Source organism: Zonotrichia leucophrys, chromosome 12 (genome assembly GCF_028769735.1).
Source record: "Zonotrichia leucophrys gambelii isolate GWCS_2022_RI chromosome 12, RI_Zleu_2.0, whole genome shotgun sequence".
Classification (NCBI taxonomy): domain Eukaryota; kingdom Metazoa; phylum Chordata; class Aves; order Passeriformes; family Passerellidae; genus Zonotrichia; species Zonotrichia leucophrys.
In genome coordinates this window covers 3,434,912-3,461,630 of record NC_088182.1, presented here as the reverse complement: position 1 = coordinate 3,461,630, position 26,719 = coordinate 3,434,912, and the positions used below count along the sequence as shown (strand labels likewise).

The window sequence follows — 26,719 nt, the reverse complement described above, 5'->3', positions numbered from 1 at the left end:
GTTATTGAACCTGACAAGCAGAACTTTCCCATTTGATAATGAGAACACCAATCTCAAGCATTTCTTCCGTTTGCTTGGTATGCAAACAACTTTCTTCTGCAGCCCTGATTGTTTTTCCTCCTGTAACATCTACTTTTACCATCAGAAGGATTCCTAATTACAATTATTTAGGGTAACTTTTCCCACAAGGTTAGACAATATTCCACTGAAAGGCTTTGAGGATACCTTCCTGAAAGATCCTGCTGTGGGATGCTTCAGCAGTGCACAGTGAGGGAGGAGAGATTCCAGAACAAACCTTTTCAGGTTTGCTGTCTTTAGCAGCACACCCTGCAGCACAGGGCTGCCTGGATGAAGTTTATGTGCAGCAAAATAATTTTGGTTTCCTACCCTCCCAGACACCTCTGTGAAATGCAGATGAACCAGGAGAACATTCTGATCAGTGATCCAGGCTCCTCCTCTCCCACGATCACAGGAGATGTTCAATAACTCTGGCTGCAGATGTACTTCTCCCTTCCCCTGGAATTCAGCTGAAATACAATTCAGCAGGAGTACAGGACCATTGAGATAGATGCCCCTAATAAAGCAGACACACCACACTGGCTTCAAATCTGTGGTGCAGCCCCATCCATTTCCTCCAGTGCTGGAAGCCAGCACGTGCTTTACCAGGAAAGGGCACCGAGGATTTATAAACAGAGACTGAAATGGAGGGGGCTGAGGGCAGAGGGGAAAACGGGCATAAAAACCCAAACATACATCCTGTGTCTTGTTGTGGAGTTTTGCCTCAGACTATCAATCAGCTTTTCACCACTTCCTGCAGCAGCAGGTCTGCTATAAATCCTGCAGTAACTGACTGGGTTTCATTTCCTCTGCCAGGGCTGTGAACCTGCAAGGCACGACACACTGACACTGGAGCAAGGAGCTGGGGATGTAATACACAGCTCCTGCAAGGCAAAAGTTAAAGTGCTTCTTCTCTCACTTGAATGATTTTAAAGATCTTTATATTCTATTTCCCAGGGGGCATAATTACTCAGTATAACATAGATGCTTCCACTTTTTTTTTTTCCTCCTAAAGGAATTGCATTTTTAAGTGGGGGAAGGGAAATTCAGTGCAGCTTCTTACAAGTTTTACAGACAGGGCAACATTTCAATGCTTTAAAAACTTGGAATAAAACACACTAGACTTCCTTAGTTCAACCCACTGACCAGGAAACTGTGAAATAATTTTCCCAGAAGTAAAGCAACAGAAAACAATTTACATTTCTAGAATTTTCAAGTCTAAAGCTAAGAATTAAATGCAACATGATCCTACCAGCCTCTAATTAAAAAAAAAAAAAAAGGGGGGCACCAAATTTTAAAAATGTATTAGAATAATGTTTTCTTTGTCCCATTGCATCCCACTGGCACCATCAGCAACCAGCACACACCCCCTGCCACAACAATTCCCCCAGTTCCCACTGCCTGTCTCAGCCATTTCACTGCTGCCATTAGGACAGAAAAGCAATTTTCTAAATCCTGTTTCTCCCCACACTTCCATTGTATCTGTCAATTTCTGTATGTATATTCTGTAATTCTATGCTTTTTTTCCTTTTTCCTATATTTTCTACCTTTTCATGCCCATTTCCCCTGCTCCAGACTCTCAGTCCTTAAAATCCTCTCCCCCTACTTCACTATTTCCTTATAATGCAGTTTATATATTAAGATACAGAAATATATCACAGAACTGCACCAGGTATTAAGGACATAATATAATATTATGACATAATGTGCTTTTTGGCATTAATAAATACTTTGCTGTGTGCAGGTTACCTAATGCCAAGTGTTAAGGAAGAAAACACACAGTGATGAACTTGTTTGACTCAACACACATTATGTTACCAAATTCAAAGTGGTCCTGCTGACAGATAAAAGAATGATCTCCCTAAAACAATTAAAACTCTTGGCCACATCAGGTATTTGCTGTCCCTGCTCACTGGATTAGATGGCCTTTAAAGGTTCCTTCCAAGCCCAAACATTCTGACTACAAAAAGTCTCATTTCAGTTTTCTCAGTAGGTCAAATGTTTCTTCCCAACTTTCACTCTTCTCATCCAGTCTCCATCAGAATCTAAAGAGCTCAACTTTTAAATATGAGACAAACTCAAAACTGTCAGCCCTTAACAATTTTATCCATAAACCCAAAAAGCTCTGTTCCCCAACTGCAATCTTGTATTTTAAAAAACCCCAACAAAGAACACTTGAAGAATGGGGTTGTTTCTTTTCTGTCTCTGTGCAAGGGACTAAGAGAATTACAATCAGCCATCAGTTCATCTCCTTTAAGGCAATTATCTAATTTGAAGGAGAACCAAGTTTCAGGAGTGCATTTCACATCAGCCTTAAGAAAAGGTGGCAGCACTCCCTGGACAAAAGAAGGAGGCAAACAGACCAAAAATCAGCATGGAGATGCTTTCAAAGGGAGACTGTGAGTCTCTGAACTGATGGTTTCCCAAGGTGAAAGATAAGCAACAATTCAGGAAAACAAAAATGAGACACCAGCAATGAGATCTTGTGTATGAGAGACCTGCAGTAAACAGGCCCTGCTGTTTCCAAAACCTTCTGAGTAGTGTTTGAGAGATTAGACAGCAAATACTTTAATTTTTCAAGTATGATTAATGGAATCCATGATTACTTTAAGACATGCTCATTCAGTATGCACATTTGTGGTAATGATATCTTATTATTATGGTAATAGTGTTCTTACATAAACATGCATAATGGGTTTTAAAGGTGCTACACATGATAATTATTAGTTATCACAATGTCAGTTGCTTAAGGAAAATGTTTAATTACAGGTTAAACTGATCAGATGCATGTTTTGTTTAATGCATAGCTTTGAGGAACAGATAAGAGAAGCATCTCGGGGCTTGTCCATGTAGTCTGGAATTAAAATTCCAAGACAGAACTACAGTAATCCTTGTCTAGGCACAGGAGAGTTTCTTCAGGTGCTAGAAGAAGAAAAAAAATCTTGTTCTACAGATCTTAGATTATAAAGGAGTGAAACTGGGCTGAAAAGAACAAAGAATCAAAGGAGATTTAGCAAATAAAGGGAGATGGAGAGAACTCTGAGAAAAATAAAAAGAGGATTATGGCAACAGGCAAGGGAGATCATTAGAGGTTTACAGCAAAGGCCACCTGTGGCAGCATGAAGAGAAAAGTTGGTGATGGCACTGACTGCAGGATGGGGACAGGAGTGACAAGCAGGGTGGGAGCAGAGCAGGACACAGCTCCAGGTAAAGCCCAACTCCAGTTCTGCTCTGTGTTCCAGGGAGTACAGGATCTGAGGAGGCAAGATAGCTGTTATCTCTGGAACATAGAGCTGTGAGGAAGAAGTCTCACTGCAGACAGACATCAGGGATTTGATTGTTTTCAAGGAAGATTTCACATAAGCTGGAAGACAAAAATCAACCCAGTCACTGACAGTAAAAAACAAATGCAGGACTTGGGTAAGGGGGGGGTACATCCAGACACAAAATCCTCTCATTTCTCCCAAATGATGATGAAGAAAAAAAAATTATGCTTCTGTATACTACATCCATCAGTCAGCACTATGTGAGGAAAAAGGTTCAAGGAAAGAGTGTTAATAGCTCAGACCTCCCCATCTGCCTGGTACTTCCCTTACATGCAGAACTCTTGTTTTAGCAGTTATGTTATGTTAAAAAAGACCAAACAACTCAAAGAGAAATCAAAAATATAAAAATCAGCAATCTGCTCCTCATTCTGAATGATGGTGGTGCTGCATACTCAATCATGGCAGGGGAATTACAGATCTAAAACACTCTGCAGATGATTTGCAAACATGGGAGTGAGTGTCACTGCCCAGAGCAGCTGTGGCTGTCCCTGGACCCCTGGAAGTGTCCAAGGTCAGGCTGGACAGGGTTTGGAGCATCCTGGGACAGTATAAGGTGTCCCTGGTTGAAACTGGCTGATCTTTAGGGTCCCTTCCAACCCAAACCATTCCACGGTTCTGTGAAAGATTCACACTGGCAGCACAGCCTCCCAGAGCTGCAGTCAGTCAAATCTGTGGAATGGAAAGTGACTTTTCCTGCACAGGCACAAGCTCCAGCTCGCTTTTGTTTTTGTAAACAATAGAAGGATTATTTCTACTGGCTCATCAATTTGGCTTTGCATTCACAGATGCACACAAACACCCCCTGTTCTGAAGTACTCAGTGTAAACAAGGTGTAAGACATGGCACAACCCAGCTGAGCCTCCCTGTTATCTCCCCTGGCTCATCCTGGCCAAGTGACAGCTCAGAGCTGCCAGGGCTCACCGAGCTGCTCCTGCCCCAGCACAGACCCTCAGTGTCACAAACACTGACAGCAGCTCTGCTGGCCAGCCTGCTGCTTGAATGGGACCCAACTGATGTTGGAATGAACTAAAAGTGATGTTGCTCACACGTGGATAGGGCCCACTCGGTGTTCCAGTGGGAACCAGTGCTCCATGCTGGCAGGGCTGCCAAGCCCTGTTTCAGAGTGTGAAACACTTCCATTAATTATCTTTAAGCCTTGCAGGCAAGACAAACAAGTCTCAGAGGCAGCAGAGCCGTGTCAAGCACGGACGTGCCTGCGGAGCGCGCGGGGCTGAGAGCTGAGATCCCTGCAGCTCCTCGGGATCAGGCAAACATCCCAACAGCACAGCAGCCTGCTGTGCCCCTGCACGGCTGCTGTGCCCCTCTGCGGGGCTGCCACATCCTCTGCACAGGGCTGCTGTGCCCCTCTCTGCACGGCTGCTGTGCCCCTCTCTGCAGGGCTGCTGTGCCCCTCTGCAGGGCTGCCACATCCTCTGCAGGGCTGCTGTGCCCCTCTCTGCACGGCTGCCACATCCTCTGCACGGCTGCTGTGCCCCTCTCTGCACGGCTGCTGTGCCCCTCTCTGCACGGCTGCCACATCCTCAAAGGGCTGCTCTTTAACTTCTCTCCACCCAGCAGGAGCTCTGGACACACAGGATCCATCTCATAGCAAAGCTGCTGCATTAAGCAAAAGGCTTCCTGTCTGCTGCATCACAAGAGCCTGAATTTTATATCTTTAACACACAAGGAGTTACCAAGTTTAAAGAGAAGGCATCAGGCTGTATTTACACCTTTCTCCACGAGGCCTGGCAAAACTCAGACTTAGCAGAGAAAGTTTCACAGCCAGCCTCTTTCTTTGATAAAACAGATAAGATATCAAGCAATACAACCAGACCAGTATCCCCACTCTAAATGTGTTCCAAATTACATACCTGGCAGCACTGCTTACAGTTTCCCACAATTATTCATTTAGCCAGAGGCACTGCAAGTATTAAGACAATTCTAGAGTTAATATTATCTCAGACATCACCAGATATTATCCCAGAGCCTCAGTAGTTCAGATAGAGTGTGCAAATTTACTATCTGCGAGACATAAATGTCAGTTAAACTATAAGGAAAAATGAAATTTTCTGCCTTGCCACCAGGACTGGTGCCACAGTCTCAAATAGCTGTAACAGAACTTAAACTTCATGGGTTTAGCCCAAAAGTAGCACAATTCCTTCAGCAAGGCAAACAACAATGAGAAACATCCCTCCACACCTGATGTGCACTTTCAGGCAGCTTGAAAGAAAAAAAAAGATTGAATCCTTATGATACAGAATTGACAGACAATTTGATTTTAATAAAATATTCAAGACATGAAAGAGTCTAGGTTTGATCAGGCCTGACTGGTAAGACACAGGAGCAATAATGATGATGGCACTGAATACTAAAGCAGAATTCATTAATGCAGAAACAGCTCCAGTCAACAGGCACAAAATTGCATAAATGGTCCAACAATGGGGTTAGATCACAAAACCCCTCCAGTTCAGGAGAAGAACCCTTACAAATGGACATTTAGGTGCAATAATAAGAAACTCATCACACTAAAGGCACTATCCATTTGCCCAAACCACTCTTTAAAAAGTCATGGGTTACAAAAGAATTGAGCCTCAGAATCTGCCCAGAGACAAGAGACTAGGGCTCAATTACACTTTTAGAGTGTGTTTTATAGCATCTCACATATTTCACCATTTATTATTTCACTTTCAAGGTTATTTATAATGAGTGCTTCAATTATACACTAGTCAGTGACCTCCAATCATAGTGAATTAGCTTTGAAAAAGCAAGTTCAGGATCAGGGAACAAAAATACTCCAAAGGAAGTTCTGAAGGAAATTCAGAGCAGAAAACAATCTGGGTAAGTATTAATAGTGCCACCCACTTTGCCTGTCATGCACACTGCTGTATTACAGACCATGACAACAACTAACTTTACACAGTTTTTGCTGCTGAAGTACCTTACTACAGACTTTTACCCCAATTCCCCACAAGTTTGGGCAATCTGTGCACAGATTTTACTTCATCCAGATCTGGGAACACAACTATTCCTTTCAGCACGATACTACCATGAAGTTTAAGGCATGAACTGAAAAATACACACCTGAACCCTTCCATGGCAGCAAAAGGCCCTCACCCAGAAGAGCACAGAAAATATTTTATAATCATCAGAAAGATGAGTAAATAACATCTACTAAATTTCTTTCCAGCCTTTATTAGCAGGTTAGCTCATCACACCCTACCTGCCTTAGGAGATCTGAAAGAATCCCAGAAGAGGTCGTAGAATTAACAGAGATAAAAACAAACAGCACCATCCAACAGCTTCATGTGCTCAGTTTATGATACACTTTTATAGTAAGAGGGAGAAGCCATAAATAACTCCATTAAAATCTCATTAGCTCTGATCAATGAGTACAGAAGATAATGGAGGAATGTTAGTAAAGGAAAAACAGGATCATTTTCTTCAGAACTTAGGTAAAAATTGACCTAAACTTTAACTAATCTTCTACCTTATCTGCAACAAAATACAGATGAGTATAAACACAACAGCAAAAACACAACATTTGTTCACAGGAATTAGTCCTGGATTAATCACTGTTTTCATAGGAAAGAAACAAACCACCTCCCCAGCACATCAAAGACAACTTAATTTCTAAACTTCAGTTCAGTACTCAGAAAAAATAAGTGCTCAGTCTGTGCAAGATCTTTTATACAACTGCAGGTAGGAATTCTTGCTTTCTATCCCTCAAGATGATGGACTCTGATTTTCAGCCTAAATAACCCAACTTTGCAGAGTCACACTGCCCATGTCCATACTGCTAATCATTTCCTTTCTAACAGCTCCTGGAAACAGCAGGCAACTTCACCAAATTTAAGAGCAACTAGAATTTAAAGATTGTTGAATTCCTACATATTTCCATTAAAATAAGCAGAGGGATGAATAAGGAGCCTGCTGGGACAAGGCTGGCAGGACACAGCTATTGCAGGAGGCCAGGCTGGCCCAGCAGCAGCTGATCCTGCTGATTCCAGCTGTGGATGCACCTCTGCCTGGTGGAGGTGTCAAGGGATGTGAGGAAGGGACAAGAGCACAAGAATTGGGTTGGGAAGTTTATAAAGTCTTTTTTCCTCCTTTCCTCACAGATACCAGACAAAGCAGAGACTGGAAAAGCATTCCCTGCACAGCAAATCTTCACTGCAAACAGGAAAACCTCACTGAAAAATCAGTGCTGGGTTGAAAAGTCTGGAAAATGCATTTCCCTGTGAGCAGCATGGCCCCACTTCGACTGGAGAGGAGCAGAAAAGCTGAAATGCAGCAGCAGGAGCAGAAAAGCTGAAATGCAGCAGCAGGAGCAGAAAAGCTGAAATGCAGCACCAGGAGATGACTCTGGGCAGGAGAAACCCCCCTTCTGTGCAGGTGACAGAACACAGCCCTGCCCCATAAACAACGGCTGATGGGGAGAATCCAGAGGGCTTAAGGGGAACATAAAATGCTTTAATCTTGGAATTCTGGCTTTCAAAGGGCATTACACGGATTCTGAAAGCAAGAGAGTGATGTACTTACACTGCAATCCAACTGGCAGTCTTGTAAACATGAACTGCTATCTACATAGCTTAAAGTATTACAGTTTGTTAACCATAAATCAAATAGAAAACAGCACCAGTGTTTCAATTTAAGTGACTTCTTTTATGTTAATAAGTCTGAATGTTTCAAGTGACTTTCTCCCCTTATTTATTCTGAAATTCCACAGTGCTTCTTTCATAATGAATCTAAATACTGCATGAGCTGAACTTCACATTTATAAATATTTTAAAAAAAGATGAAGCTTTCCAATATAACATCTTACTTTCATTACTTGGTCTTTTTGATAAGTTGAAACCAAACAGATCATGGATTATAAAAGAAATCAAGTACAGCTTACTTATGTAGATGATATTATGAAAATATTAGTAAGAGAAAACAGACTTGGAATTAATATTGCACTATAAAAAGAAACTGAAGAGTATTTATATGTTTTAAGAATAGTTTAACAGAGCTCTGTTGCCAAAACAGCTCCACTAAGTTGCAGCCAGTCCAAACATCTAATAATGGCACAGCTTCCAAAGTCATTTATGATAAACACAAATAATGAAAGATGAATAGATAACTCACCACAAAACAGATGCAGAGAGAGAGATTTTATAAAATGACAGTAATATTGGCTGCGTTACAGAAATGGAACATTGAACTGCTCTGTATTAGCCCCATTTCCCTCAAGTTTCTTTGCTGCCATTACCTAGAATTTGGTCTTCACCATCACTGCTGGTGATCTAGGAGAAAGCTCTTCTCATGCTGCAAATCAGACAATTTGTGTTACAGTATGGGAATGAAAGGTACTCACACAGCACGGCAGAAAATGTGAATTTTAGTCTCAGGATAATGCTAGCAAAGTCCTGTATTACAGAAATAACAACAATGGCAGGGAACAGGCTTAAAGGCAGAATTACAAACATTACTCCAACATGATCCTACCCCTTCACAATGGAATTTATCCACCAAACAACACAGCGGGGCTGAGCAGAGTTTAACTCCTCCACTGCTCCATTGCTGTGACTGACACCAGGAACACCTGAAGGGAAAACTCCACCTGCAGCTCCCTCACCCTCAGTCTGACCAGGAAAAGACACCAAACCTGAGCATCTTGCAGACTGCTGGCAGCAAAGCAGATTTCTGCAGGGCCTGGAATGAACAGCCTGCTCCCAGCTCCTCCACATCCCCTGGTGTGCTCGGGCACCTCTGAACAAGGGGGGATGGCTGCAACTGCAGCAGGGCCCATCTGGGTTAGATATAAGAAGTTTTAACAATGAGGGTGATAAAACACTGGGAAAGGCTGCCCAGAGAAGCTGTGGCTGCCCCATCCCTGGAAATATTCAGGGTCAGGCTGGGCAGGGCTTGGAGCAATCCGAGTTGAAGGTGTCCCAGCTCACTGCAGGAGGGTTGGACTGGATGCCTCTAAAGGTCCCTCCCAACCCAAACTGCTCCATGATTCCACGATCATGCCTCATAGACATAATGATTATTATTAAGCTGGCTGCAAACAAAGCAGGAAGATGTTCCCAGCCTGGAGCTCAGCCTCCCCCTTGGAGCAGAGCTGCACATTCCACCTGCTCAGAAAGGGAACGACTGCACCAGCTCATCCTGCCCCTCATCCAAGCAGAAATGCACTCAGCTGAGCTGTGCTGCCTGAGCAGACACAGATCACTGACCCTTCTGCAGGCACACAGCAACTGCCTCCCAACAACTTTGGAAAATCAAAGCAGTAGCCTGAGGGGGGAAAAAAATGGCTTTCTTCTTTGCCTGCTCTGCCCACAGCAAGGTGCATTCAGACACAGCCTGAAGGAAGCTGAGCTATAGAAAAGTGATGGAATAAATAGGAAAAAACAACAGAGGGCAGGAGAGCAAAAACATCAAAGGAAACTGCAGCTAGCAGCTGGAAGGAGAGATTAAATCCCTTGTTAAAAATCCATGTTTTACAGGGCTTGCTAAAACATACATGAGAGGGAATTTCTGGTATAATACACATCTGTCTATCACCTTTCTGAGCCCTCAGGGCAGTGTTCTGCCTTAAGGCTCTTAGGTCAGAGCACTGTGTTAGCTGGGTATTGTTATTTACAAGTGCTCTGTGTGCACCTCCTGCTTTACAGACACCTCAAGTGACAGCTCAGGCCTTAAACAAGATGCAGGACCTGAGGAGAGGCACTGGCAGCAAACCAACAGAAATTGTATTAAAAACATGCATCAAAACACCGAAAGGGGAGACACACAGAACGTGCCTGCAAATTATTAGTTACTCTTCTTAAATCCAAGAATTGGGATCTAAGGTGTAAGAGCAATAACTAGGATGAAAATAAATAAATTTGGAAGTTCTACCAACTCTCTGATGAACTGGTAAAGTCCTACCTAAGTTTTAAGGAAAATGATAGCATTTCCTGTTTTAGTAGCATAATAAACTGCTCAGAATCTCCAAAACTTCCTGTATCAGACCCAGAACTCAAGTTGGAATCAAAAGGTGTTTATCTGAGCTGTGCAATTTTGATAGAAACAAGTAAGACTGTACAGAATTACCCAACAACACAGGAAGAATGAGTCAACTCAATTACTTTTCACTAGGAAAATGTGAAAATTTATTGCTGTCTGAATTTTTCCTGTTCAAATAGACTGTGTGATTTTTTTTTTAATACAACTCCATGGCTAAAACCTGAAATCTCTCTCCCATCATACTTGTAGACAAGTCCTAATCAACCTTTAATTTTCTTACCAATGCACTCCTGAGTTTATTTAACATCTTGGTGTAACACAGGTCACTCAGACATTTACATTCATGAAGTATTTTCCCCCCCCTAATCCTCTCCATTTTTCAACATCTTTTTGAACAAGCACTAGAATCAGTGTTTTAACAGTCTTACAAATGATGCATTTTAAGGTCATGCCACTTCCTTCTTCTAAGTGATACTAGTCTGCTTCTTCAGCTGAAGTGCACTCACCCTCTCACCTGCTCAGGTTCAAACTCAGGTTCTCAAGCATGACCCAACCTATTTTTCTGAAGCTGTTGCCCTCAGCTGTCTTTTATTCTCCAATCCATTACTGTGCTCTGCAAGCTTTTACTGAGTGTGTCATTTTAGACTCACTTGTATTAAAATGCACATTGTTGAAATAAGCACTTATGGCCAGTTTGGGGAAGCCTGTGCAATTCATTTTACACCTTAAATAAATAAATAACATTTAATGCCACCAAAAAAAAAAATCTAACAGGACAGATTATGTGCTTTCTTACAGATTTTTAAATATGCATTAAATTAATCTCAAAGCCCATCTGAAGCAGCCACTCATTATTGGTAGGAGCAGCTGGGACAGCTCAAAGTAAATTCAGCCCTCCAGGCCACCAAGGAAGTGAATGGGAAGCAAACCCAGCCCAGCACGAGTGCTCCAAGCAGTGCTGCACACTGAACTGCCTGCCAGCAGCAGCAATGCCAGCTTGTAAAACCTGCTAAGAAGGAATTACAATAATTGGGGATTGTCGTCCTGAGCTGCAGTAATTGGGGATTGTAGTCCTGAGCTGCTGCAGCAATTCCTCCCAGGGCAGTCAGGGTGCAGCCCCAGGTGTGACCACAAACAGCACCAAGCTTTTGGGTTTGTCCTTGCACCTGCATGGCTCTCACCAAAGCACAACAGCAAAGGAAAGAATAACCTTCAAATTAAAAATCTTCAAAATAGGAGAGTTTTTGTTATGCAGGGAGTAGGGAAAGAGAATTATGTGGCTTCACTGCATCCTGCAATGACATTGTCATAAAAAAGCTACAGTCCAAAATATAATCCTCTCACTACAAACCAGATCAACTTAAGGGGTTTTGTGATGGGGTTGTTACACCACCTGATAAGTGAACACAACTGGCTGCAGCAGAACATAAGCTAAAAACTCATGCTAATGGCAAAGCTGCTTCCAAAGCAGCACCATGAACGCCATTTGGCTTTTCTCTGCACACTGGAGTTTTTATCCAACCTGAAACTCCTGCAGCCCCCACTAAACAAGGCTGCCATGCAATGAAGGTGAGGGCCCAGCCCAAGGCAGGCAGAGCAGGACAGCTGCCCCTGGCCTGTGACACAGCACCACCAGGGGCAGCTCCCTCACGCCTCAACTGCATGAAGTGCTTTAAACGTGCTGTACAAATCAGATTAATCCCACAGAGCCAAGAGGCAGGATTTTCATCCAGAATATATTACTGCTTATGCCTTTGTTCTTTGGAATCAGGGCTGCTGGATCCAGGAGGTTAACAGCTGAAAATTAGCATATTCCTCTAACATTTGAGAGTGCTTTAAAGCACTAATTCATTCTTATTATGTGTTAACACATTCCCTCTTCCCCCCATCACAAATCAAAAATTTAATAAACTAACATTAGCAGCGTACCATTTGAAAACCTTTTAGGACAGTTTTGTTTGAATTCTCCTATCTGAACTCAGTATTTTCACAGTAGAAGTGCTGAGACTACAAGAAAAACTCCATTCACTCCTCATTTAGTAGTCCTGAGTTCCAAAGGTTAAACCCTTCCAAGGAACATGGAAGTGCCATAAAGGTGAAATAGGACTTCATGAGCACAGGCAGGTTTAGATGAGATATTGGGAAGGAATTGTGCCCTGTGAGGGTGGGCAGCCCTGGCACAGGTGCCCAGAGCAGCTGTGGCTGCCCCTGGATCCCTGGCAGTGCCCAAGGCCAGGCTGGACATTGGGGCTGCAGCACCTGGGACAATGGAAGGTGTCCCTGCCACGGATGGGGTGAATGGGATGACCTTTAAGGTCCCCTCCAGCCCAAACCATTCTATTAATCCATGAATATCAACCCTACAAGCAGCAGAAAAGCAAATAACAAAAGCCTGGCTTGTGTCTTTTCAAAGTGTTTTGAGCTTTTCAAAACCCCAAAACACAAAGGAAAACAAAAATACCAAGAAGAAACAGCTGCAAAAGTGGCACAATCAAGATCTTTTTTACACACTTTGAAACGGTTTTCAAAGTTTTCCAGATTTTAGCAAGTAATAACCAAATCCAATTTCTTCAGTTTGCAGATAAATGATCCATTCCACAAATTATTTTAACACACCATTGGAATGCATGTTAAAATTCTAATTTACATTCACTGAAAGATCATATTGGACTGCAGAAGCTTAAACATGTTTATATGTTACAAAATATTTCCCCAAATCCAGGAAAAGCCTGAGGTAAATCCAATGCAATGGACTGAAACTACAATACTAAAAGTTGAGTTCCTTAATCCCTTGTGCACTTTAGGACCTGATGTGAGACAGGCAGTAAAAATCCTGTATCTCACAAATCTTTTTTTCCTCTCTCAAAGTCCTGGACTCCTTCATGCCTGTGCAGCATCAGGGCAGCATTACACTGTATTGATTAAACAAGGGATTCAGAAAACCTGGGGAAAAGAAAAGGGGGCCTGAACAATCACAGTCGATCTCATCACCTCCGTGACATGCTGTGAATGTAATTAATCCTACATTTATTTAGGAGAAATTCACATCCTACACATCAAGCAGCAACTCCCTGCTGGCTTCAGACTGGGTAATTACAGTGTAACAAGGACAAGGCTTCCATTGTAAGGAGGAGATGAAAAGGAAAACAGACCTAGGAGGCCAACCCACCTTTCAGGGGCTGTCTTACCTGCAAACCAGGAGAAGCAAATATGACACGCTCAGGAATATCTGATTTTAAATTACTTAGTACTAATGAAGACAGCAGCTTCTACAGAGACTGTATAAATGCCACTATATATATATATAATATATAAAGGAATCCTGCTTTTCACTTTAAATCAAGGAGTCCATGCTCAAACTGGCATGTTACACCTACAGTCACCAAAATTAGCACCATCACATTTGTCTCGGGGTGCAGAGCACGTATTTGTGAAGGATAACAAAGCAAGTTGCAGCTACAGTTGCACAGAACACAGCAAGGCAATTTAACAGCTCAGCTGCCTCAGCTCACAGCTCTCCCTTGCTGCACGTGCTGAAGCTACTACAAAATACAACACAAACAATGATCTTTATAATCTTATGCTAAGTTACAGAGTAGAAAACATACATGGGATCAAACATTCTCTTGTACATGTCATACCTATAAAACTATGAGAAAAAAACCACTTTACAACAGGCTGGATGGATGAGTAAGCTGGTGTTGTGGAAATCTCCCTGCCCATGGCAAAGGGTTGGAACTGGGTGATGTCCACAGTCCCTTCCAATCCAAACCATTCTGTGATTCAATGCTGAGAGCACCAAACCCTGGGAAACTGCCAGGAACACTCACAGCTTCACCTCCAATTCAGGCACACAGACAATACACACTTACAAGTGGCACACTTTTAAAGCTAAATATGCATGTAAATATTAGGTAAAAATCCTTTAAATTGCCATGGGCTGGAGCTGTTCCCTTGAGCAGGGGTGCAGAACTGCCTGTAGTGCCAAGGACTGGAGGAAACTGTTCAGCCTCCCACCCATGTCATGGCCAGCAGGCACATATGCACAACAGCAGCCAAAAAACCCATGTGAATAGAGCCTGGCACAAAGGGGAGCACAAAACACTGGAGAAAGACATCAGGCCACACAAAGGAACCTCAGCACAGCAGGAGACAGTGGGTAAACTATTCTGGCTTCTCTGAAGGACACAGCTCCTGCGGTCACAGACAGACTCCTGACAGGAGGGAGGAAAAGCTCTCCTGCACTAAATGCACACCTGGATTGTCCCAGTCCCAGCTGCCCAAACTGCAGCCATCAACCAACCAGTGGTTCCCCAAAAACCCCTTCCTCTCCTTCATCCCCTTCTGCTCCAAGGAAGGTGTGAATGATGGAGAAAACCCCAGACTTAGAAGAAAAATTCAGTTCTAATTTCACCTTGGAGAGGCTGCCATATGTATCAGAGTGGCTTGTAAAAGCTCGGACCTGAAGAACAAAAGCATGCAAACCAGGCAAATTAAATTTAATTTTATTATGGAAATGAAAGCAATAACAGAAGTGACAGCAGGGTGGATGATAAGCTCACTTAGCAGGGGGATCAAATGAAGTGATGACATGTCATTATGACCTCAGGGGTTAAAGATGCAATTTTCCATCTGGCTGCATCTGGCTTTTCAACAGAAATGTTGACACCACCTGCTGAGATTTACCACAAGCTGCCTTCATAGGTCTTTGTCAAGCTTTTGTTAGCCAGGTTAACATTTACTTTTCCCTCTTTTCTGCTAAGTTTGGCTGAGCAACATGCTCCCTTTCTTCAAAACCTAACAACACTTAAAAGGATTTACAAGCCACCTTCCACAATGGATGGAATTATTAACAGTCACTCCACAAGCAGCTTGAAGGGAAATACTGCAAACCTGGAAAGCAGGTGAAACTGCCTTTAAGATTGCAAGCACAAAGATGACATTTCAGCTACACTTGCTAGTATCTTCCATTATCTAAGACATTTTGGAATCTACTTTTTTCTTAGTAACAGGCACCTGAATAAAGTAATTTTTCTGGAAGAAAAAAAAAACCTAAACAAAAAAATCCTTAGAATTCCAGACCTAGCTTGTACTCCCCATCCCCAATTGACTATTAGCCACCTGTGTGTGTTTTATTCACCATCTTCATCATTTCTAATTCCAGATACACTGTGCTTAAATCAGCTTTTGCCAGCCCAATGACACATTCACTTATTCATCTAATTTACCCACAGCCAAACTATGATCTCAAACCAAATTTGTAATCAGCTATTGACACTCTGCTGGCTATAAGGATTTTGTTTCCACATGGCATATTTAGAAGCTCATACCTACCAGGGGTGTTTCTCCTCATCTGGAATGGGACTGAGGGCTCTCTTTCACTGGATATATCCATTATGGTTTTGCCTGTGCCAAACTTTCCCCCTAAACCCAGAGATCTGTGCCAGCACAGGTGAGCTGAAGAGTTTGTTTCCAGCTGCTTTTAAAGTGCTCAGATTCTTCACTAAAAAGAACCTACATTCTGTTTTAACTGTGTAAACAGAGACCCCAACCTCCACCAGGAGTTTGTTGCTTATAGGGAAAGAGGAGAAGAAAAGGAAAACCCTCCATGGATTTTGAGATTATCCTCAGCCACAAAAGGACAGACAAAGGAAGTTAATGAAGCCTGATGGAGCAAATAACAGTTAGGAAGCAAAACAGGGGAAGTATCCAGACCGACTGGAGATGGAAGTAATTTTAACACTGAAAGATCACCACAGTAACATCAATAAACACCTTCCCCTCCCAAAACTCTTCCACCACAACAGCAATTATCTAATCACAGAATGGTTGGGGTGGGAAAGAAACTCCAAGCTCTCCTCAATCCACCCCCCTGCCATGGCAGGGACACCTCCCACTGTCCCAGCTGCTCCCAGCCCCATCCAGCCTGGCCTTGGGCACTGCCAGGGATCCAGGGGCAGCCCCAGCTGTGCCAGGGCCTCAGAGGGAATTCCCAGAGGGATGTCACAACCTTCATCCCTGAAAGAGAAGATGTACCACCCTCTTCTCCAGGTGCCTCACCTTGGGGAGCTGGGACCCCTTGCCTTGAACACACAAATCACCACCCTGCCAAGGTATGTCCTGAGTGACAAGTGAGCTTGGCTGTTCCCTTCCACATCAAGGAACAAAACCAAGTGTTCCCATTCCCTTTGCACTTGCTGAACTTCAAACACTGCTGAACTGCACAGCAATAACTGCAGCATATGCTTAAATGCTGTCCTGATTCAGGCCTAAAAATAGGACTGGGTTCTGCAGCTCCTCTCTCTCTCCTGCTCTCCTAATGACAGACAGCCATTGTGCCGTGTCACTCTGACAATAAGATAGCTTAATTGCCCTCTTTCCAGCAGCTGTCAGTTCTGCTTAACTGGGACATAATGTGAGAGTCTGGGAGGAAATGTGTTAATCTATCAGTCACTTATAGCTACTGTGCATTTTCCTGGGCTGCATTTAAAGAAAACTGGGTTTATGACTGACTTGCTAGTCATTATATTCATTGATATGGGCAGCAGAGGTATTACTGCTTAATGACTCATTTCTTTGTGAAAGACCCATGAAATAACTTTCTCCTTTATTTACTGCACTTTTTCTACTCAACTTCAACCTGCATTTCCCCATACCTGGTGAATTTCCCACACATGTCAGGTGTGGTTGAAAAAGGCCTCTTCAAATTTGACACTGTAAAATGAACTGGCTGTTTCAGGAATTCAGCAGGATTGATGAATCAAAATATTTAGAAACACCTGTAATTGTTTAAAAGTATTTTATCTATTGTTACCTATAGGAACAGAGTATAGCAGAGAAAGCACACAGAGAATAAGAATCAACATTACAAACCATCATGAACAGCTGTGAACTGAGGGTCTTTAATTCTCCAAGAAGTACAGCTAAGGTCACACCTAAATGTAACAGCCTGTGCAAGCTGCCTCAATTCTGCCTCATTCCCCCTTCTGATCACAATTATTACCAAATTCCCTCTAGATCCCCTTCACTGTCTTGTGCACTTCAGATATTTTATCTCCTGGTAAATACAAAGACTATTTTAGCCACTGGTCCAGGAGCCTGCATTGCTGTTTTAACAAATAGACAATGACATTTTTTGTGTGTTTATTAGTTATGCCTGCTCCAACTCACACCTTTTGTGGCTTTCAGAGAAGGCTGTGAAGATATAGAAAGGAAGGAAAAATAATACAAAAAACAGAGTAAATCTGACAAGAACAATATAAAGCTTAGTAAGATTTGAACATGCAGCTTGCTTTAATCATTTAATCCATTTCCCACTGTTTTCCTACTGGTACTTTTGGTTTTAAGCCATTAAAACATGCTGGTATTCCAACCAGTCTGGCTGCAAGCTACCCAAAACTCTGGGAATAAGCCATGCTGAGTCCATTACAAGAACACAGGTGAGACACAGAAGTGCAGGGGTTTTGTCTTTCCTCTCAAGCAGTGGAAGCCAAAGCTTCCCACAGTGCCAGGGAGAGCTGCAGGGGCACAGAGCACATGGGGATTTGTGACACTTGTTCTGGTGTTAATAATCAATTGGTGCAACTGCTACAGCCCATAAATCAATGCTTCATGCAGCTGGGAATGCTTTGCATGTGCTGTCATTTGTGAAGTGAAAGCTCCTTCCAGCCTTTATCCTGAAGTTACATAAGTGCTACATAAACATTTATCTTCATAGGAAAGATCACTATAGAATGAGATTTTCCCAGAAGCTGTTTTTCCCCCAAAACTCCTATTAATATATTAATGAAAATTCACATTTTTACTTCTAATCCAATTCCTCCTTCCCTTCTCCAGTGGTGTCCCTGTATTAAAAAAATGCACTGAATGTCTTTGCTTCTGTATCAAGAATTGCTGGACAGACACAGTTACTAAATGAAAAAGCTGATCACATTCCCACATATAGGAGACAGAATTTATTTTACTGCTATTTGTTCACAGATGAAGCATGCATGCTAAAAACATCTCCCACATCAGTGACTACTGAAGAACTTACTTGACTTTCTGGATCCAGATGCAGTAGTCTGTAATGAAGAGATCATTAAGGATGTAAGCAGGGTCACTCTCCAGGAAAATCTTGTGAATGTCCAGCAGACACTTCAGCACTGCAGCTTTCCCTGGAAGCAGATTTTTGGTTTTGTGATTCACAAGAAATTCACAATAACAGATCAGGTTTATCCTGTCCCACCTGAGGGTTGAATACCCACAATATCCACGACCTCCTTGGAAAGGGGGGCTGATTCCCAGGCTGGGAACAGCAGCCCTGTAACTGTGTCCTCCAGCATCCCATCCCTGGGGATGGGGAGCCCTGGATTCAGCAGGAATCTCTGCAGGCCCAGCCATGCATGAAATTCTCCACAGCTGAGGCAGCCCCTGCCCCCAGCTCCAAACTCAGCACACACAGGCAGGGCACTGTATTTAAAAAGAAACAAACTAAGCTCAAAAGTAGCTCACAAATCACAAGAAGTTATGGCCCAGCATCTCTCTTAAGAGGAGCATTTTTGCCTTTGTGCCCACACAAGCACCAGTGCTGGGAACCCACAGCTCCCAGCAGGGCCAGGCATATGGAACTGGAGAGGCAATGGAAGGATTACCCACCAGGGCCTGGAATTAGGGAGAACTTTTCCTGCTTCTGCTAGTCCCAGAATAGTTATGCAAAATGAAAGAAAAAACTCACTTCATGTTCAGGAAGGAGCTATTTGGCACGCAGTCAATAAATACAGTGAAAGATTAAAAATGCGTTCTCAGTCCACAACCAGTGTGGACTGTTGTGTTGTCAGCTTGACTTTTCCTTCCTATGCAAAGTTCCAATTAGCTGGAATCTCCCCCCTTGGTTTCCTGATGACAGTTGCTAAAGGGTTAAGTGCTGGAACACTTTAAAAAAATTATTTTCACCGTTTAATGGTGGGGAAAAAAAACCCACATTCAAATGAAAACAGCCACCACTGCAAATGGAATCTAATAACCCTCTCCCAAGAGGCTGGCTCCTCCTAGGCTATGAAACCTGAACAGGGATGAAATTACATTTTACAGATTTAGAGGAGAGGGAAAAAAAAAAAAAAGAAACAAAAAAGATCAGAACTCCCCCTGCTGTTCAAGCACAAAATTTGTTTGCTTATTTGTAAGTAATTCCATGCTGAAAAAAAGATACAGCCAGAGAATGAAAGTTAAAGGTGAGGAAGATGGCAATAAGGAGGAGGACATGGAGAGAGCAAAAAGCCATGGCAAACAGAACAGAATAAACCCACTGGTTCTGGAAACCAAGTCAGCAAAGAAAACCTAAAACCCCAAATATAACTAATAACTTTTCAATTGTATCCCCATCAATGCTTGTCAAGCACCACTATTTTGACTAAAAAGAAGTGTGCTCTTTCACAAAGAGATGATGTGTGGAATTAAAATTTTGCTGATTTTTTCAGGTTCCAGCTGTCAAGCTGTCAGCCCAAACCATTTCCAACATCCACTCCTGTTACTCATCTGCCAAGTAACAATGTACATCAGTGAATGTTACACTAATTCCCAACTAAAAATGTCTTTCTTCATAAATTCAAAGTTTTGGATTACAGCAGCTTGATGGGTCTCTAATGAGAGGCTGCAAATCTTGCCAGACTTGAAACAGGGAATCCTGCATCAGGCAAACTATCAAATGTCTGCTTTCAGAACGTGGCCCATGATATTTAACAGATTTTGCACAGTTACAGCTCTGCATTACAGTGATCAATAAATAAACTGCTGTTTATGTGCAGATGCTACTTCCTGATTATTCAAAAAACCCACCAGTTGTGTTTAAAAGCACAAATAAAAAAGCTCCCAATGTGTGTAGCAGGAAAGTCAGAGGAGGTGTCTGCAGATCACTGAATCCTCCTGGAGCTCCTTGCTGAGAGCTGTCTGAAACCTGAATTTTACACACTCAGAATCCAGTCCCCTTCCCACAGACTATTCCAAAATGAGGATAAAATCTGACCCCAGCTCTGTATGTGCCATTTGATATGGTAATCTGATTTTACACCATCATGAAATTCTACCAGCTTTCATCCTGTGTATTTGGAAAGAAAGTTTAAGTCATATACATATCTATTTTACATTCTTCTTCCCTACAGACTTCTATGTGTTTTCCCACATTTTCAAAGAGGAGCATTCATCTACAGATAAACTGAACTTTGCTGTTCTTCTCACTTTTTAATGGAACAGTATTCTGAGACACAAGGAAAGAAATCTACAAACTTTTTAATTTAATATATCCTGGTAGTAACTTACCCAGTCAGGCAATATTTCACTGGATCACTGAATGCTCACTGCAACACCATTTTCCATTGTGACATTAAAATAAAAGCACATTTTTTACCTCACATGAACTATATCCCCCACAGAAAAAGGCTGTCAGCACTGCAACACTGCAGTTTTGTTATCAGAATTTTCTTTTTCACACTTATGAACAGCAACATAAGGCAGTGCAGATAAGTGAGGAGGGACAGCATCCATCTTCCCCTTAAAACTTCACTCCCTGACTGTTATAATGTCAATGGGATTTTCAATCAGCAACAGTTTTTGGCAGTAGTAAAGATTAATATTGCCATTTGTGTGGGTTTTTAATCCTGCAACTCACAAGCATTTAAAATAAACCACTGAAGCACTGCTTCTCAGTGATCCTTCTGTCCAAAAAATAAATCTAATGCTTTTCTCAAAGAAGGAACTCATGTAAATAGAGAAGCTGAGGTAACTTGAACAAGGCAAGGTATAAAGATGGTTTGTGCAACTCCCAGTCCCTGAAGACTCACCCAGCTGCAGAATCATGGCTGTGTCACTGAGGGCACGTGTCACCAGCTCAAAATGCCTGTGCAGGGGATAGCACAGCACTCTTCTTCCAAAAGACACCAGGACATCATGGATGCTGGAGAAACTCTGTGGGCATCAGTGAAAAATCTCCATTAGTCTGTGTGTTTGTTTGTTTTCCTTTAAGGAAAAAGCCCATAGCAGAATAGGGAAAAAAAAAGGCACATTTTGATTTATTATACCTCTAAAAATCTGTATTTGAACAGATATGGAAATGTACATGTTAAATAGAAACAAGACACTGCACACTGAGTTTGCATGGCAAGATAACAGAAGTCCTGTACATTTTAGTGGTTTGGGATTAAAAAAAAAACCTAAAGAACATGGGAATAAAACATCTCAGTCAAGACTTTGCCATCCTTTAGATTAAAGCAATAAATTACATCTGTCCCACATTATTACATATATTAAGGAGAAGCTATAAAAAGCCTTTTAAGAATAAAGGAAAATTAAATCCATATGATATTAACCAAATACATGTGTACATGTAAGAACTTAAAAAATGATACATGACTTTGCTTTTCATGAAAACTCTAGATATTCAGGACAGGGACAAATATACCTGCCTGGGGAGAACAGTTCATTGTCCTCCTTCATGAGTGAGGAACACCTCTAATTTACGCAGGCCAGAGGCATTAAGGAGTTATTAAAGACTTTTTTAAAAGTGATTTCCCTTCCAGCTTTCACTTTTCAAGACAAAATGCTCCATTTATTAATGAATTTAAAAAAATACCTATTTCATCTTGAACTCTCCATCTATTAAAATTAATAAAAGCACTTTGCTGACAACCAGCACTTCTTTGCATTCTGTGACTACCTCAACCCATTGTTCATTTTAATGGATCACCAGCAAGCATTTAAATCATTTATGGTTTGTGATTGAATATTTAGAGGCTAAGGTGTGTTCATGTCATGGCCAGCAAAATGGCAGTCAGCTCAAACAAACCAGACTGAGGCAAATTTTTTGTGTACAGAATGATGAAAACTCCCAGCCCTAATGGTTTATCTAACAGAGAGAGTTATTAAGAGTTTGGTGCCAGGATTGTGAGTTCTCTAGGTGTGAAACACACTGTTGGCACAGGCTGCACAAGAACTGCTCTATCAGAGGGTGAGCACATGCAGAAAACTCCTTCACTATGTTAGGATATGGATAAGGAAAAAAAATTGTGAATTAAGACAGGGCATTTTTACTGCAGTCCTTTGTAACCTGCTACTGCAGAACTCAAAATAAAAGAAAACCTGTTGTCACAATACAAGTTATAACTGAATGTAACATTCAACACTAGAAGAGATTGAAGGACTGGACCCAAAAATCCTGTCCAGTTTCAGTTTTGATCCTGCCAAGTGAGACTTGGCTCAGCAGACTCAGCTCAGAGCTTTCCACCTTCCTGCATTTTAAGAATTAATGGATTTCAGGTCCAGTCCTTCCCACCCCCAGCTCTGTAACAATTTCTTTGCACAGGCCTGGGTGCTTTCAGTGAATAACCTGAATGTGGAGAGATGGAATTCAGGCTTTCCTCTGATCCCTGCTGGTTCCAAAGGATGAGCAGCAGCTCAAACAGGGAGTGGCACCTGGACATGGTTTAATGGTGAACGTGGTGATTGTGCAGGAAATGGTTGGACCTGAGGATCTAAAAGGTCTTTTCCAACCTTTATTATTCCAAGAGTAAGGCTGAAAAGAAAGGGGCAGGTAAAGCAATACATGCCCAATAACTTCTGGAGCCCAGAAATCAATTTCTGGTACCATTAAAAACAGGATATACAAGTAATCAATCTTCAATCCTAAAGGAGCAAACTTGGCACAGAAACAACACAAAACACCAAAAAAACCCAAGTAACCCAGCAAAAACACAACACTAAACTTTACTTTTACCTTACCTCCAGCCAGCACAATGTTGCACTCAGTTTCCTGATGTTCCAAGATGATTCAACCTGATTTTAAGAGAAGACAGTAAAACAAGTATTATCTAATCCAACACTGCTGGCAAACTATTTAAGATAACATTCTGGCAGCAATTTAAGAATCTTTGTGAATAAGAAGCAGTAATTACATTATGTGCATTGAAATGGCCACAGGACAGCATTAAAAATTATATTGCAATGCAGATGTTGAATAACTGAGTTGCTTTCCATAGCAGGATGATCCAGCCCATGCACAAAATCTTTAAAACATAACAATACACAGAGAAATGGTATTTTAGTGGAATTCTGTCCCTTTGCACAAAGCAACAGAGACTTGAATCAACAAAAGCCAAGCTCAAATGCCTTGTTTCATGAAAACAGCTCAAGCCTTTTGGCTTGCAGAGAGGGTCCTGAAGCCAGCAGTACATGTAAAATGTCATTATTCTTAATATGTGACAGATTCATAGCATTTGAGTGGAAGTGTGGTCCAGTGGGATGATTGGGGCAAAAAGCCAGAAAGCCTTGATCTATAATCCTGGCTCTAGTAAAGATTTGTGTGGCCTGAATGTCTTGGTTTTCTATTAAATGGGAATAAAAAAAAAGGACAGGAGGGAAAGGAGAAAAAACCCCAGTGTGTTTTCCACACACATCATACAGTTACTGCAAAACCAATAAAGAATTGCACAACTGTAGTCCTGGCAGATTTGCAATTCTGTGCAGCTCTAACATGCAACACAACTACAATCCCAGATTATTTTGGTGAACCAGCAGGTTTGGACGTTTTGCTTGTCATGCTACAGCCCATGCCCTGTGTGTCAGTCTGATTAAGCCAGAATGGATTTGATGACATGTGCCAATATTTTGGTTAAAAGCATTGAGAATACATCTCCTTGGTTCATATCAGCACAGGAGATGAGAGGCACAGAGGTGTATCTGGGAAGCAATTCCAAGAGGGCAAGGTATCCACACAGAGCAAAAAAGAACAATTACTTGTTAAATTTGCCTAAACCGAGATACAGAAATCAGAACCGCACAGAATTGCCTGCAATCTCCTGCTACTCCACATCTCTCCTATTCCAATGCTGCTGCAGAAAAACAGAGGTGTTTAGAAATCCTACTAATCCCCATGTGCACCAAATCTAGAGATATAAAGTGTTTGATTTTAACTTCATCACGTAAGTTTAATGCCTGGCAATAAGTTCATGTTAAAAGGTAAGTTCCCTAAATGACAGTACAGGGTCCAGCACTAAGTTCCTAAAACATGTTCTATTTTTGACTTTTATTAACTCACATTCTTGTCCCCTTCATTGACACGTGTCTCATAGCAATATGCCAGAAGAATATCAATTAATCCAAGATATACGTGGCGGCGGCTCCTTTTATCCAGAAGAAAAGATTTATTTGTGAACTTCCTCATCTGCTCTCTCTCTGCCTCAGAGAAGACAACTATAAAAAGTAAAAGGATAATTGATTATGAATTTAAAGCTGGCACATTGACTTTAATAGGTGGTAATACTACCTCAACAATGTCTTTAAAAAGGAGCAGGTAACTAATCACAAGTCACCCATCACTCAAGAAAAAGCCTAAATCACTCTTACTTTCATTCTTAACTTTTATTAATCTCTGGTATATTCATTTCAATGTCAAGCTCCAGGACAGCACTGCATGTACACACTGATGGCTCTGACCCTCTCCAGGTGCCAAGGGTTTCTGTGGATGCCTGGATATCTTATACAGGGATAAATACACAATCAGGATCCAAGTAAAATGAGGTTTCTGAAGCCCACATTGTATGGGACAAAAATCCAGAGGCAAGTTACAATTTAGAAAGAGCATGGCAGCTCTAACTCTGTTTTTTCTGTTCATGCTAAGCAGGTCAGTATCACCCCCTGAATCACAACTACAGAATATGTATCTCTGTTCTATCAGTGAATTTCTTTGTAAGTTGATTCTTCAGTGTAAACATGAACCATATTTCACTTTTAAACACCAAAGAAACTCCCAATGAAATTAATGAAATAGAGCAGTAAAGTTTTCTTCCTTTAAAATTCAAACTCTGGAGCATCATAACATCTACAACTGGACCATAAACACAGAAATTCCAGGTCTATTCCATAACAGCAAACAAGATGTAGACCAGACAATTCCCAAAGGTAAATGTTACAAGATGCTCATTAAGTTGCTGCAAGTGCCAGGTGTTCTAAATAAAATATCTTTCTCTGAGAAAATACTTCAATGCTGAAAAAAAATTTCTATCAATTGCCTGAAGTTTTTGAAAATTAATTATCCAAGCCTGAAACTCATTATTAACATGTCCAAACCACCACCTACTTTGTTTTCCCTGTACTTCCAAGTACATGGTGTGAAATTATCAGAACAATTAAAATTGTAATTACATTTCTGCAGTACTAAGCCTGTACACTTTTGTACACTTACACTGCCAAGTTTCAGCTAACAATCTGTACCACAATCAGTATTAATCTGATGCAAAGCAGCACTTGCTGCTACTTATCAAGTAAGCTAAATTGGCAACTTTTTTGTAACTTTGATTTAAAATTGTTTTGTGCATTTGCCAGTGGCAAAACCATGCCAGAATATAAATGTGCGTTAATATATCCACATCTAAAGGAGTCAGACATTCATCTCACAAAGTTTCTGACAGATGAGGCTGCAGACATTACCTTTACATTTTAATCACCTCTTTTACTTGTTTTAAGCTGGCCATTCCTCATGTTAAAAAAGAAGATACTTCAAATTGTCCTCCAGGAGCAGTGTCAGTGAAGCAGAGCTTAATCTCTGAGGGGAGGATGAGGTCTGACAGCCAGAGGGTGTTTTGTTACAGCCCTACTGCTATTTTACACTGTGATAACACCACTTAAATCACTGGGAGATCTCTATCTCCACACTACCATGACACTTGCAGCTCTAAATGTGTTGGGGGCACTCAGATAAAATGTGCTGGACCCACACAGAGAGCTGACTCAGTGGTCAGCCAGGAAAGCACAGCCCAGGCAGCACCTCTGATACTCTGCTGGTGAGAGCAGAGCCTCAGTTCATGATCCTGTCAAGCCAAGGCCTGAATCCCACAGCTCTCCCAAAGGGGAAGAACTGAGCAGAACTGAACCCTCCTTAATTTTTTTTCCTTTAAACTGAAATATTATGTTACAATTGTAAGGTTTTTAAATGTGTGCATCTACCCCTGTAGGTTAAGGAATGAGCAACATCAGAGGGAGGAGGAGAAGTCAGCAGAGAGCAGGTTAGTCAGAATCAAGTTAATCATTGATATTTATCTTGCCTTTTAAAACCAGAGACACTTCACAGTGGAATCTAGTCATTAGGAGTTTTGTATGAATAAAAAGCAGAATTTCCTCACAAATAACAAAAACTGCTCAGCAGCACAGCCAGGAAGGAACACAAGATGCAAAGCACTGAAAACTGAGCAAAGCAGGTAGACAGAAATTTGATAAAAAAAAAAAAGTAATCCATCTTAAACTTATGAATCCACCAGTAATGGCATATATTTGAGCCAAGCCTTACTGAAAGGTGGAACTCTGAGAGGAAATTGCTT

At 41.6% G+C, this 26,719-nt stretch overlaps 1 protein-coding gene across 7 annotated transcripts in view; it reads right to left on the bottom strand.

Annotated features, from left to right (window-relative positions):
• Positions 1–26,719, bottom strand: part of SHQ1 (SHQ1, H/ACA ribonucleoprotein assembly factor) — a 58,324-nt gene that overhangs the window by 22,143 nt on the left and 9,462 nt on the right. For 3 of the 7 annotated variants that reach the window (XM_064724394.1, XM_064724392.1, XM_064724393.1), the window contains exons 8-11: positions 24,442–24,596; positions 23,127–23,180; positions 21,194–21,317; positions 18,412–18,532 (exon numbers count right to left, since the gene is read on the bottom strand). In XM_064724394.1, the coding sequence (XP_064580464.1) occupies positions 18,412–18,532; positions 21,194–21,317; positions 23,127–23,180; positions 24,442–24,596 (454 nt within the window). Of the gene's footprint in view, positions 1–600; positions 884–2,849; positions 2,980–14,720; positions 14,839–17,518; positions 17,571–18,411; positions 18,533–21,193; positions 21,318–23,126; positions 23,181–24,441; positions 24,597–26,719 lie in introns of those variants that run through there. The other 4 variants (XM_064724396.1, XM_064724399.1, XM_064724397.1 and 1 more) reach the window with 4 other exon arrangements.